The sequence below is a fragment of the Monocercomonoides exilis genome (assembly GCF_001643675.1).
Source record: "Monocercomonoides exilis strain PA203 chromosome Unknown scaffold13-1861174, whole genome shotgun sequence".
Taxonomy (NCBI): domain Eukaryota; phylum Preaxostyla; order Oxymonadida; family Polymastigidae; genus Monocercomonoides; species Monocercomonoides exilis.
The window spans coordinates 1,086,680-1,099,884 of record NW_027150558.1 but is presented as its reverse complement, the minus strand read 5'-3'; the positions used below and the strand labels follow the sequence as shown (position 1 = coordinate 1,099,884).

The following is a 13,205-nucleotide window of genomic DNA, read 5'->3' as shown; positions in this document are numbered from 1 at the left end:
ATAAATAAATAAACAATCAAATCTATTTCAAATAATTCTTGAATTACATTAGAAAATAAAAAGTTTGAAAACAATCTACTTCTAACCACAAAACTATTTCCTAAACCAAACAGAAAGCATTTCCAACTCATTTCATGACATTTGAGATCTTACAAATTTTAATTAAAATCAGCACAAAACGTGCCTGGCACCTTTTTGGGGCCTGTTGGCTTCTTCATTTTGTCTAATCTGAGCACTTTTATTTTTGTTGATTCTGCATGTAAAGACAACTGCAAAAAGATTAAAAAAAATATTTGAGTTTAATAAAAAAGTTGTAAATAAGATTGCGATGGAAGAAAGAAAAGAGAAGAAGAGAAGAGAAGAGAAAGAGAGATAAAATAATATTGTATCAAATGCACAATCAATTAATTTGAAAAATTAATTTGTTAAAATTCATTATGAAAGAATAAAATTGATAATTAAAGAAGAAAAATTATAATTTCTTCATACCTGAAATTGTACGCATTTTGGCACATTTGTAATAACAAGTGCTTGCTTTTTCCGATTTACAAAAAATGATAAAGTTTTTTTCTTTGTGTCAATTTCACAAGCAATTTGCGATCCTTTGCATTTCCAAGAGTCAATACAGGGCAAAGGAGGAGAACCCATCTTACAACGTTCGACATTCCCTTCTGCCGTTATTCCAATCCACAGCAGTTCAAATTCAGCAGAAGTTAGTGTTCTAGCCCCAAAAATATTTATGGAAGAAGATGATGATGCCCAGCCAGAGCCAAAAGGACCTATGCATGCCTCCGAATTAACTGCAGGTTTCTTTTCAGACTTTTTTGGCTTAAAAGAACTGCGCTTCTTGGCAAACACGTCCATGCTGTTTGTTCTCACAAAGAGCTCAACAAAATTCGGCATCCACTGTGCGTCCTCTACCACAAGCAGATCCACGCGCCAAATGCCTTTGCAGAACGGGTTGCCCAAACAAACAGCATAACAAAGCGGACGATTTACGACAATTGTGCCTTTTTTCTGAGATAGATGAATGGACTCATCAAACTTCGGATTGTATCCATTTGTCTCTTCTTCGGAAAAATGAAGCGGCCCTCTCAATTCTTATAAAACAACAAAAATAAACGAAAAAATTGATTAGCATTTAGAATAATGCAAATAATACACAAAACAAGTTTGAGAAGAAGTAAATATAATTTTATTAAAAACTAACAAACTTCCCTTCACTGGCTTTTTATTTTCCTTGTAACCTTCTTTTCTTTTTCCTCCTTCTGAAGATGACGATGATGATGAATCAGCACCGCTTTCATCGTTGCTACTTTCATCTTCAGACGCCTCTGAGTCATCTGATTCCTCATCGCTGTTAGAGTCGCTATCAGAGTCGCCACTGCTCTCACTTTTCTTTTCAAGTTTTCCATTCTTCTTTTTCTCTTTTCTATCTTCTTCTTTTTGCGATTTCTCTCCATCTTCAATCAGCCTGCCTGGTGTTCCGATAAAAGGGCTCGACTCATCAGAGGGATTAAATGGAGGCATCAACAAAGGAACCCCAAATGAAGAAGACGGAAATCCGGGTGCAGGAAATCCCGGTGGTGCCATGCTTGACACAGAAAGTGAAGGCTCGTCAGAAACTGGTAAAGCTAAAGAGATTCCAGACAAAAAAGGACCAGCTGCGGAAAGTCCAGTTGGCAACATTGGCCCAGGCCCATGCATCGCACTTCCAAACGAAGGCGGGAACTTCGCAGGTCCACCAAAAGTCCCCGAACTCTCCGTTGGTGGTAATAACGACACGAACGGCTTTGGAGCAGCCTTGTCAGCGCTTGAAGAGCTTGCTGTTTTCGAAGAAAATGCTGATGGAACAGAAAATTTCCCATTTGCTTGACTCGAAGTTCTTGCCTTCCCAAATGCAAAAGCTGCCCCACCTTTTTTCTTTGACAAATCGCTTAAAGCTAAAAAATAATAACAACCAAACAATAATAGATTTTGGTTTTTTTTTAAAAAATTGTTATTGAAAATCTGATAACATGCCATATTCATCGACAACTTCTTCAACGATTTTGGATGCATCTCCTTCGCTCATTCCATATTCTTCCTTCAGAATGCCCTCGATTTCTTCTTTCATCGTTCCACGCACAATTCCATAGAGAAGATTTGCTGTCTCTTTCATCAAATCAAACAGTTTATCCCTCTTTACCACGCTTGCATCACTGATATGCACGCCTAATCCACTTAACGTTTCATCTCTAGACAATTTACTGCTTATTTCCAACGTTGAAACGCTCATTAATTTTTTCTTTTTTTCAAAAAAGATCATAACCATATATTTCTCATCAGATTTCTATTTTTCTGTTTCATGGTAATAATAATAAGAAAATCACTTTCAAAGAGTATGATAAAATGCACAAAAAAACTGATTGATAAGAATAAAATACTTTATGAAGTCTATTATTAAATATGAATGATTAAAAAAGATTTAATGAGCGCATGCATCTGATACTTAAAAGAAAATAATATTTTGAAAACGATAAAACAAAAATGAACACATTTTTTATTTCTGTTAATTGTTTTTAAAGAAGATTTTCTTAACCATTATAAATATATATTTGTTATCTATGAACTGATTCTTTTGTATGAAGTGCATTTACTTGTGTGCTTGGTTTCTAATACTTATTATTGATGATTGTACTTACGAGGAAGCTGGGCTATCCGCTGTTACTGAAACACAAACTTTGATATTTGATGTTTATAATTCAACCTTAAGGTTACAAAAGCTATCCTTTTTGACAGTGAAAAATGAAAGCATTGCATTCTTCAAGAAAAATACATTTGCTGAACTTGTAAGTTGCATACTCGTTCCTTCTTCATTGGGTATTAACAGTCCATTTTCTTCTTTTGATGGAACCTCACATTTTTACAATTTTACAATCTTAACAACGCAAACTCAAACTGTTTACACGCCTATTTTAAGTGAATGTTGTTTAAATTCTGAAATAAAATCTGCCACTGGAAGCTCAGCGTTGTTTTTTGATTCAAAATTTTCTTCGTTAACAATTTCATCTCCCTGCTCCTTGCTTTCTTGCTATGAAGTTAATTCGATCGATACATTTCACTGTGAATTTAGGAATATTAGTTCGACTGCGAATCATTATGCAAACGAAGTTTCTTCTCGCTTTGTTTCAATGAGCAATTGCATTTTTTCTGCTGTTGAAAATCCATATTATCACACAATTATTGATTCACGATTTTCGGAACAATTAAGCGCTTCAAATTCATCTTTCGAACGATGTACTGTACTTTATCAAAACCGCACGTACTTGTCAGGAGGAACTAAATCATTTCTTGATATCACCTTTACATTTAACGGAGGTGGAGTGCAAGGTGGAGCCATATGTGCAAAAGGTAGCTCTGATGTAACAATTAATAATTGCTTGTTTGATAAATGTAAGGTTACCGGAGACCAAAATAATACTGGAAGAGGTGGAGCTTTATTTTGCGAAAATGGAAAATGTGTTATTTCTGAATCAAATTTTTATAATTGTACTGGGAACTACGCAGATGGAGCTATTTCTTTTTGGTTTGGAACGAAGCGCATTTTGCATAAATGCAGAATTGTTGAATGTTGCGGACCGCAACATTTTGGAGGAATGAATTTCGAACAAGCACCTGAAAATGAATCTCAAATTTCAGAATGTGAATATTCAAAATGCTGGTGTTGCATCGACGGTGATTCTTGCAAAGGATGTGGAGGCGCCTTAGGAATTATAAATCCACCTCCAAATCTTTTCATTACTGGCACCAAATTCCAAAACAACAGGGCTGTGAGACACGGAGGTGCAATCATGTGCTTTTTGGCTTTATCATGTTCTTCATTTAGATGCCGTTTTCTGTTTTTCAGTAACAATTCGGTGCGGAGTCAAATGGGGAGTGATATTTACACAGATAAAAATTTTGCGGGAAAGCTGGATTCTACTCAATTTGAAGCATGCTATTCGTTTTCAGATTCTCCTCGCTTCATATACTGCAAGAGCGATGGAAGTTATCCAGATGCTGCTAACAGGCCAGATTGGCTGCCGACGCCGAGTTTTCCGGGGCTTTATGTGAAAAATGGAGGGCATGACACAAATGATTGCGGTAATTCCACAGGCAGCAAGGAGTGTCTCACATTAAAATTTTCAATAACGCGTTGGACTCCAATATTCAACCAGAAGATTATTGTGAATGGAGGAACTTACACTGAGACCTCACTGGACATCTCAGACAGAGTGATAGTAGCAGACTCTCAAACGTCAATTCCAAAGATTGTCTCAAAAATTAGCTCAGGAACATTTTGCACGATCACAAACGGATCATTTTCCGCTTCGAATTTAATTTTTGTGCACAACTCTTCGACTTCTTCAAATGCGAAAATGTTTTCGATAAGCGAAGCAGATGGAGTGCTGAAGCTGATCAAGAGTACAGTAACAGCCGAAAGCGGACAAGGCACTTCCTTTTCTAAGTCGCTTTTTGTGATTAACGATGGACATTTTATCCTCGACCAGACAACTATCACGGCAATTAAAACGTCGAAGCCTGTTTTATCTCTTATTTTTCCGAGGGAATTTACTACAACACAGACTACATTTTCTCAAATCAGCCGAACAAACGGGAATGGCAGCATCATCGAAGTCACGCTGGAAACAGGGAAAACTCTGTCATTGGTTAACTTTTCTCTTACTGAATGCAGCTGCAGCGAAGGAAATGGAGGAGGAATGTGGGTTTATATGAAAGCTGGCTCATCTTTCAGCCTGGGAAATGCCACTGGTGCATCTGTATCTGGCAGAGAAGCTAATGTTAATGAGGTCGTGGAGTTCGCATCGTGTGAAGCGAACAGCGGATCTCAAACGCATTATGGATGTGGAGGAGGAGTTTATCTGTATCTGGACGATGGAGCGACAGACTTTATATTCAAAGATGTGTTGTTCAGTTCATGCGCTGCAGAAAGTGGAAAGAACATATTTGTGAGTGCAGATAGCCTTTCTGCTGTTATTAAAAATGAAACTATTGTGTTTGGACCTGATCTTTCCAACAGTGATGAACTTTGCGGATATGACAGGTCATCTTTGGGAGATACATTTGCGATTCCTTTGCCGATTTACCTGAAGCCATTTACAAGCCCTGCTTGTGTTGGCGGCTCTTACAAAGCGGATATCAATCAGTGTGGATTTCCTTCGCTGCCATGCTCAACAATTAACTTTGCAGCAACTTCTTACTTTTCATCAACCAAAGTGGAGATCTTGCTTGTTTCTCCATTCAGTTTCAATGCAGAACTGAAGATGGAAACGAATGAATGGGGCATCTCAACAACAGCACAAGGTACAGTGTTTGAAGTCAGTTTAACTTTGCCAACTGTGCAAACAGGATTTATTGAGTCATCCATTTTATCGACAATAACCAACATCACATTTTCTGTTCCTCAGACGCTCACAAACAAAGATACGCTTTTGCTTTGTTCTTCAAATACTTTGAATGTTATTAACTGCGGATTAACAGCAGCTCCAAGTGTAACCTCGATTCAATTTTCATTTATCAAAGTTGCATCAGGCAGTTTACTCCTAAAGAATTTTGATGCTTCATCTTTATCTTTCAACGCTGTTTCTTTCATTTCTGCATCTTCTGGGTCTCAGGCTTCTGTGAATGTTGAACACTCCTCATTCGAAGACATCACTTTGAGCAATGGCTGCATCTTGGATGCGGACGAGACATTATCATTGGCAATTGTTGAGAGTAATTTCACTCGAATCGCACGCTCGCAAGGCGATGGTGGTTGTGTTTCTGTGAAAAGCATTACTGGAGTTGCGAATTCCAAAGCAACGATAGACAACTGTGAGTTTGAAGAAATCAACCTTTCTGAAAGCCAGAAGAACGGAGGGTCTGTTTACCTGCAGCTCAGCACACCCTCACTTTTTGATATTAACAACACGTGCTTCACTTCGAGCAAAGTGCAGTGGGAAAGCCCAAGCGGAGAAGGCAGAGGAGGAGCGGTATATTTATCACTTGTCGACTCAGCTGCCGGCTATACGTTCTATTCGAATGTTACGTTTGCTTCAAATAAGGCAAAGTATGGTCCTGATTTGTTTGTTTATTCGACAAAACTGAATGAAAGTGTTAAAATCGAAAAATTGAACTTTTTCAATCCTATCAATGACGAGTCGCTTTTGGCAGGCGAAGACAGCTCCACAAACGGAAATGTTGTTCTTCTGAAATACTATCTGATTCCCAGAGAATCTGTGATTTCTGTCTCTTCTGCAAATGGGGTGGACGTGGCAGTATGTGGATTTGCTGCATATCCGTGTGGCAGTTTGAGCTATGCGTTTGCATTGGGTACAGGCGATATCACCTTGTCTGTTATTCAATCATCTGATATCTCCCAAGAGCTTTCTTTGTCAGGGCGTTCGTACACCATCAATGGAGACACTGCTGGAACCTCATCGTTGGACATCGTGAACAACGGAACAGGAACGGGATCTTTTGTGACTTGTGCTGCGACTGTGCTGTTTTCTCGCATTGAAAACAAAATTCCACCACAGCTGGGGTCGCATGCCTCGCTGTTTGGAGTGGGATGCAGCACATTGACGCTTTCGTCGTGTGCAATCACAAAATCAAGCACAGATAACTTGCAATACACGTTGTTCAATGTACTGCAGGGAGACTTAATTATCAACGAACTTCATACAACTGCTTTGACATGTACAAAGTCAATGCTCGTTGTGAATGGAACAAATTCCGTTGCTGCCATTACTGATTGTTCATTCACCTCTGCAACTGTCACAACTGCTGCTGATGCTCTTTTCGTTATCTGCAACGAAGCCAGTCTTTCATTGACAAGCTCTGATATTACAAATTCCGCTCAGTCAAAGCCAATAATCTCTTCAGCAGCGAATTGCGGATTGAATGTGGACAGGTGCAAAGTTTCTTCTCTGCAACTAACTGGAAATTCAGCGTTTCATCTGACAAAGCCCAAAGAGTTTTCTATCATAAACAGTAATTTCACAACGGTAAGTGCATCAACTGCAGATGGAAGCTGTATTTCAATTTCTGACGATTCAGATACAAGCATTGGAACAGTTACTATTTCTATGTGCAATTTTACTGATTGCAAAGTCACAGGCAATGGAAATGGCGGAGCAATTGCATCCAGTTTGAAAAGTGGGCTGAATTGGAATGTTTCTGGTTGCATATTTGACAACTGTCATGCTCCAAGTGGAATATCCGATGAAGGGAAAGGAGGAGCAGTATTTATCACGCTTTCTGTTGCTTCATCTAATTTCGTAATTGAAACGCCTTCTTTCGGAACAAACTCTGCAAAATTGGGTTTGAATCTCTTTGTGATATCACCTTCTTTGAGAGACAGCGTCAAAGAAACTTCTCTGCCGTTCTTAAAACCAACCACCGAATCTACTCGCAGAAATGCTGATAGTCGTTATCATGCTCAATTTGGTGACTCAACAACAACGACAGACGCTGCTTCTTTTGATTCAGCTTGTGGATTTGATACAGCCAATTATGTGGATTCAATCCCGCTTGTGCTATTTTTCCGCGCTGTCACAACAACATTCTCTGTTAACGGAACAGGGATTGATTATTCGGTCTGTGGATACACAGATTTTCAGTGCAGAACCATCGACTTTGCGTGTGGAAGACAAACTACACTTGAAAAAGAAGTGAAAATTGATACAAATTCAATGAGCTTTTCTGAAGAGCTTGTGTTGTCAGACGCAAAATATAACATTTATGGACTTGATGTAAACACTACGATGATTGTTGCTTCTTCTGGTACTGGAACAGATGGACTGGTTACGTCGAGCGCAGAAGCTACACTGTCACATCTCATATTTATACTTCCTTCTCTTCTTGGAACACATACATCGTTCATTTCTGTTACTTCTCCTGCAGATCCGTCTTCTGCAACTGGAATTGAATATAGCTTCAAAATATCGTCGATTGCTTTTATCATTCAAACAGCAGCGAATTTGAATTACAACATCATCAAAGCAACATTCGGCCAGCTGAAAATGACAGATTGTGATGTCTCTGTGTCTGACTACAAGAAATCCCTTTTTGTGTTTTCATCTTCTGTTTCATCTGTTTCTATTGAAGCAGCATACTTTAAAGAATTTTCTGGATCTCAGAAGCCTACATTTACATGTATTTCATCGCCAACTTCGAGCAATATATTCACTTCGATAACTTTTAATAACACCATATTCAAAAATTTAAATCAAACGACAGATCAACCAACTTCAATTGCGAAAGACACATTTGCTTCCTGGAGCACAATAATCTCAAACTCGACTTTTCAATCATGTGAAGCTGATGCATCTTTGCGCGGAGGAGGATTAAGACTTTGCTTGTCGATGGAAGGCACACTCGAAATATCTGATTCCACTTATACAAATTGCAGAGCGTCAAGCGAAGGACGAGGCGGAGGGTTATATTTTGATTATGTTGATGCAACTGACTTTCTGCCTTTTCCCCTTCAGAAGCTTCCGCTTCGCATGAACTCTGTACGATTCAACAACAACGATGCGAAAGTGGGGAAAGATATGTTTATCAACTGCCACAGCATTTCAGAGCAAATCGACGAAACGCTTTTCAGCTTGGATTTTGGCCAGCCTTCGCTTCAGATAGACACTGCCGTCAACGCGAATGATGCTTTAGAGCGGGACAAGGATTTAATTCCCATCATCACATTCTACAAGAACGAGATCATCTTCTTGTCTGCTGTCAATGGTGAAGACTCGAGGCAGTGCGGGGTAAATGCCTGCCCATGCAAGAGCATCAACATTGGCGTGACTCATCTGGACACAGGATTAGTTCGAGTGGTGTTTGTTAAAGATGCGACACTAATATCGAATGAAGCTAAAATCTTAGACGCAACTGTGAAGCCGTATGCAATCAAACAAGCGATGATTGAGCTCAATGCAAGCCTTGCTGCTTCAAATCCTGATGCGTCTATTTTGACGCTGGTTAACGAAATCGTTATGAATAATTTGAACTTTAACTTTTCTGAGTCATTTTCGTCTCAGCACAAAGCTGTGCTGTATCTTCAAAGCGGTTCCATTGATGCAAAGGATATTTCATTCTCTTCGATGGCAGAGCTGAGCATTATTCCATCATTGTTTTATGTTGCTTCAGGAGAGTTTAAGCTGGCTAATTGTACGATTTCTTCTTTGAATTGCATTTCTCCGATGTTTTTCTTTTCTTCTTCAGCTGTTGATGTTGATATCTCTAACGTTAATTGTACAAACTCTATTCTTTCTTCTTCTCTCATTGTGGCTGATGATTGTCCGTTCAATGCTCTTAACATCATTTGCTCCTCAATAAAAGCTTCAACATCGACCAACTTTGATCTCATATCCATTAAAGTTTCTGATAAGAGCACTTCCATTGAAAAGTTGGAATTGCATGATATTACACTGAATTCAGGAGAAGCTATTGATATTTCTTTGGCTTCATCTTTCTCCTCGTTGTATGCAACAGACACTGCAGTCATTGAAATAACCTCTGCTGTATTCGATCAAATCACACGAGCTAATGAAGGCCCTTCTGCAATAAGGGCTGCTTTGCCTGGTCTCCATTCAACAATCACTGTTGAAAACAGCACATTCACGAACTGCTTCTCGTCCTCTCATCAAGGCAGCGTTGCGTTTGTGGATAATGTTCAGAGCTTGAAAATGAGAGACTGCCATCTCTTTGGCACGAGCGGTCTACCGAACGTTGTTGCTGCTGGGAAAGACTCCATATTCTCAGAGGAGATCTGTCGGTGGAACGGGTCTCTGCTTCATTTGTTGCGTGCAACTGTCCAAATTGAAGGATCAATGATTGCTGACTCGTCAAAAGGAGGATTATCACTTTGTTGTGCAACAGCTTCGGTAACAGAATGTGAATTCAGAGATGACAATCCATTAATTTCAAATTTTCCATCTGTTCGAAGAAATATGCTTTGTTCTGATTCGGGAGTTTTGGATGTTGTGAGCTTGAAAGGAGGAGATGGAGTTTTACCAAGTTCATCGATGTGGATCCTGAATGATGGGTGCGTGTTGAAGGGGATTGCTGGAGAACGAGCATCGCCATTTTTTATCCCCACGCTTCATTCGGTGGAAACAGAGGAGAATGAAAGCTTGTTGAATCTGATATTCAGGGGCACGCTTCTCCTTCCGTGCAACCTGTCTTTTCGGGTTGTTTCGTCTGTTGGAGATGTTGAACAGATTGAGGCATGTGAGCTGGCAGACACTGGATTTGTGAGCGAAGAGGAGGTTCATGGTGCAATTGGGTTGGAGATGGTCAGGGGAGCAGAGGCGAGTGCAGAAGTGAGGGTGTGCATTGTGTTTGGGAATGCTGATTCTCCTTCGACGACTCAGTCGTTCATTCTGAAGAACAGAAGCGAGCCCGAACGAAAGGAAGAAGATAATGCTGCCAAAGGAGCAAGAAAGTCTGAATGGGGAATTGCTGCATTTGCAGTGTGCATGATTCTTCTGCTTATTGCTTTGGTGGCATTTGCGATTGTTGTGGCTCTTCTGCGAAGGAAGCTGAAAGATGCGGAAAAGAAAGCTGAGAAGGCGCGCTGGGAATATGCACAAATTGTGGAAAGGCTTGAAAGGCAAAAAGAAGAGAGCAGAAGAGAGTTTGAGATGAGCGACATGCCATCCACACTGCTGGAAGGGATGACGATCCAAATTCCTTTGCTAATTGACAACGATGAAGAAGATCTTCCAGATCCTCCTTCGATGAGCAACGATGGAATTTTGAATGAAAATGATCTTCCAGATTTGGAATCTCCAATACCGTTTTCTGAGAATGCTTCTGCTTCTGGAGTTCATCAGAATAATTCATTCAACGTCATATCAGCCAAGAAGCCATTTCAAGAGAAGGAGAAAAAGAACATCAAAACTCTGCATTCGGTGATTCATTCAGTGCAAAGCAATTTCACACTGGGAACAAGAGCGATGGATGTTGTTGATGGGAAGGAGGTGGTTTTGGCAGTGGCAGAGCTGTTTGAGCATTTGATTTCAGTTGGAGATGAAAGGGTGGAAATGATGGCAAGACAGCTGTGCCCATATTCAATCTTTGTTGAAGAAGGAAACGAAAATGAAATCTACGTATTGACAGAAAAACTGGCTGATGAAAAGCAGAAGGAAGAAATGAAGCGATGGAAGGCACCTGAAGCGAGAGATGAAGAAGAGGGAATTGAAAAGGCAGTTGTTTTTTCACTTGGACTGATTCTGTATGAGATGATAACAGGGGAAGTGCCTTTGAGTGAATGCAATGCAGAAGAAGCACAGGAGATGATAAGGGATGGGGTGCGACCGCTGACAGAAGGAATCGAAGGAGAAGAAATGGTTGAGGTGATGGAGAAGATGTGGGCAGATGAGCCAAATGACAGACCCAACCTGGCGGAAGTGATAGCATTGTTGAAAGAATGAATGGAAAGGTTTATGTGCATGTTCAGTGATGTTTCATTATAATTATAATAATAATAATTATTATTATTATTATTATTATTATTATTATTATTGCATATGCTTCTTATTTATTTTCCTTTTTTATTCTTTCAAAAGAGTTTTTTTCTTGTTATGGGGCAATTTTTTGTTTTATCTAAACAATGAATATTTTTGAAATGAAATTTGTGTGTGATTATTTGTTTTTTTTTTTCCAAAAGAAACAAGTTGTTATTAATATGTTTTATTTCGGTTTTTGAATTATGATTTTGAGCAAGCTCTTTGTTGCATTTCAAGCGCTCGACTCTTCTTTATATCTTTCTCTGTTTTTATAAGTATTTCCTTGTGGAAGCGTTCTTTTGCAATTATCTTTGCGCGTCACTCTTGCTCTTGCCTTGATGCGATTATTTTTCACTGTGTTATATTATTATTATTATTATTTTTTTGAAAAGTTTTTTTTTGTTTTTCATTTTTAAAAGAATTTGAACTTATTTGAACAGAAAGGAAGAGAACTTTTTTTGAAGGGAGCGAGCACTTCATGAGCACAGATCCAGATGCTTTGCTGAGAACTCAGCTGTCTGAAAATTCATATTTCATCGCTGAATATGTGAATGCTGAATGGAGAGTTTGTGGAAGCTCGTCAACAATTGTTGCTTTTTTGAAAAGACTTCGTCATTACCGATGAATTGAAGAACTGATTGAGCAACTGGGGTTTCGATATTGCAAATGGACACTTGTCAGCCGAATGAGATGTTTGAGCAGTGGATGAAAAGAATGAAATAATGGCAACTTTATCTTCCTTGATTTTTCTCAATGTTGCTTTGGCTTTGAAAGAAGAGTTTGGTTCCAAAGAGGAAGGGAGCGTTGTTAATATTTTGATGATGAAACTTCTTTGAAATGAATATGTTCCAACAGAGCAATCAAATCTGACAAAACGAGAACAAAACAACGGAGGAACAGACAATACCGAACACAACAGCTGGTTCATCAAACGAGTTGTAGAATAGAATCATTTTCAACAGCTGAAGTGATTTCGATGTTTATGGGAGATCTCATCAGATTCCATGTGCTTCAATTGAATAAACACTTGGTAACTTTTCTTTCAACAAAGATGACTCCCTCACTCTCCTCAGCTCAACATTTATTCATTCTCGAACACTCATCTTCTGCGTTGTTGAAACCGTATTCACAAAAAATGGAACAGATGCCACAACCATTATAGTCAGGGACAAAACCCGGGATATTCCATTTAGCTTTTTTTGACACAATTGAACACTTTTAATGGAAAAATGTGCTGATTATCGAGTTTTTCGTGTATTTAGGTGGATCGAACAAGCCAAATGAAAATATCTGAATTGAATTTGCAATCAAAATGTCAGTTAAAAAAGATTGGCGATTTCAAAGCAATTGAAAACAAAGCACTGTTAAATAACGTCGAATCATGTTTGAATAATCAAAGAATAAATAATTTGTGACTTTCATTAAATATTTTTAACTGTAATTGAAGATGGATCCCCATTTGCTTTCTGAAGTTAGTTTTCTTTTCCTTTTTCACTGGGGAAAAGAATCTCTTCTTCTGATGTATCTCGTTGCTCTTTTCGATCCTCTGAATTATCAGATTGTTTCGAAGAAACATCATCGTGAATAATTGTTTTCCTTCCATGATTTTGAAAGTTGACATTTTCAACAGGTCCTGTTTCATTTGAGCTTTTGTCCTTAACATTAGATGATTCC

General features: G+C 38.8%; 2 protein-coding genes across 2 annotated transcripts; one reads left to right on the top strand and one right to left on the bottom strand.

Moving 5' to 3' along the window:
- Positions 1-158: 158 nt before the first annotated feature.
- Positions 159-2,278, bottom strand: MONOS_3550 (uncharacterized protein; the record flags this gene model as incomplete). Its single annotated transcript, XM_067873558.1, has 4 exons — positions 159-269; positions 490-1,100; positions 1,215-1,936; positions 2,019-2,278. The coding sequence occupies 4 exons, from the start codon at positions 2,276-2,278 to the stop codon at positions 159-161; spliced, it is 1,704 nt and encodes a 567-aa protein (XP_067730833.1).
- Positions 2,279-3,638: 1,360 nt separating this feature from the next.
- Positions 3,639-11,968, top strand: MONOS_3551 (putative Protein tyrosine and serine/threonine kinase; the record flags this gene model as incomplete). Its single annotated transcript, XM_067873559.1, has 1 exon — positions 3,639-11,968. One exon carries the CDS (start codon positions 3,639-3,641, stop codon positions 11,454-11,456), a length of 7,818 nt encoding a protein of 2,605 aa, XP_067730832.1. The 3' UTR covers positions 11,457-11,968.
- Positions 11,969-13,205: the final 1,237 nt, after the last annotated feature.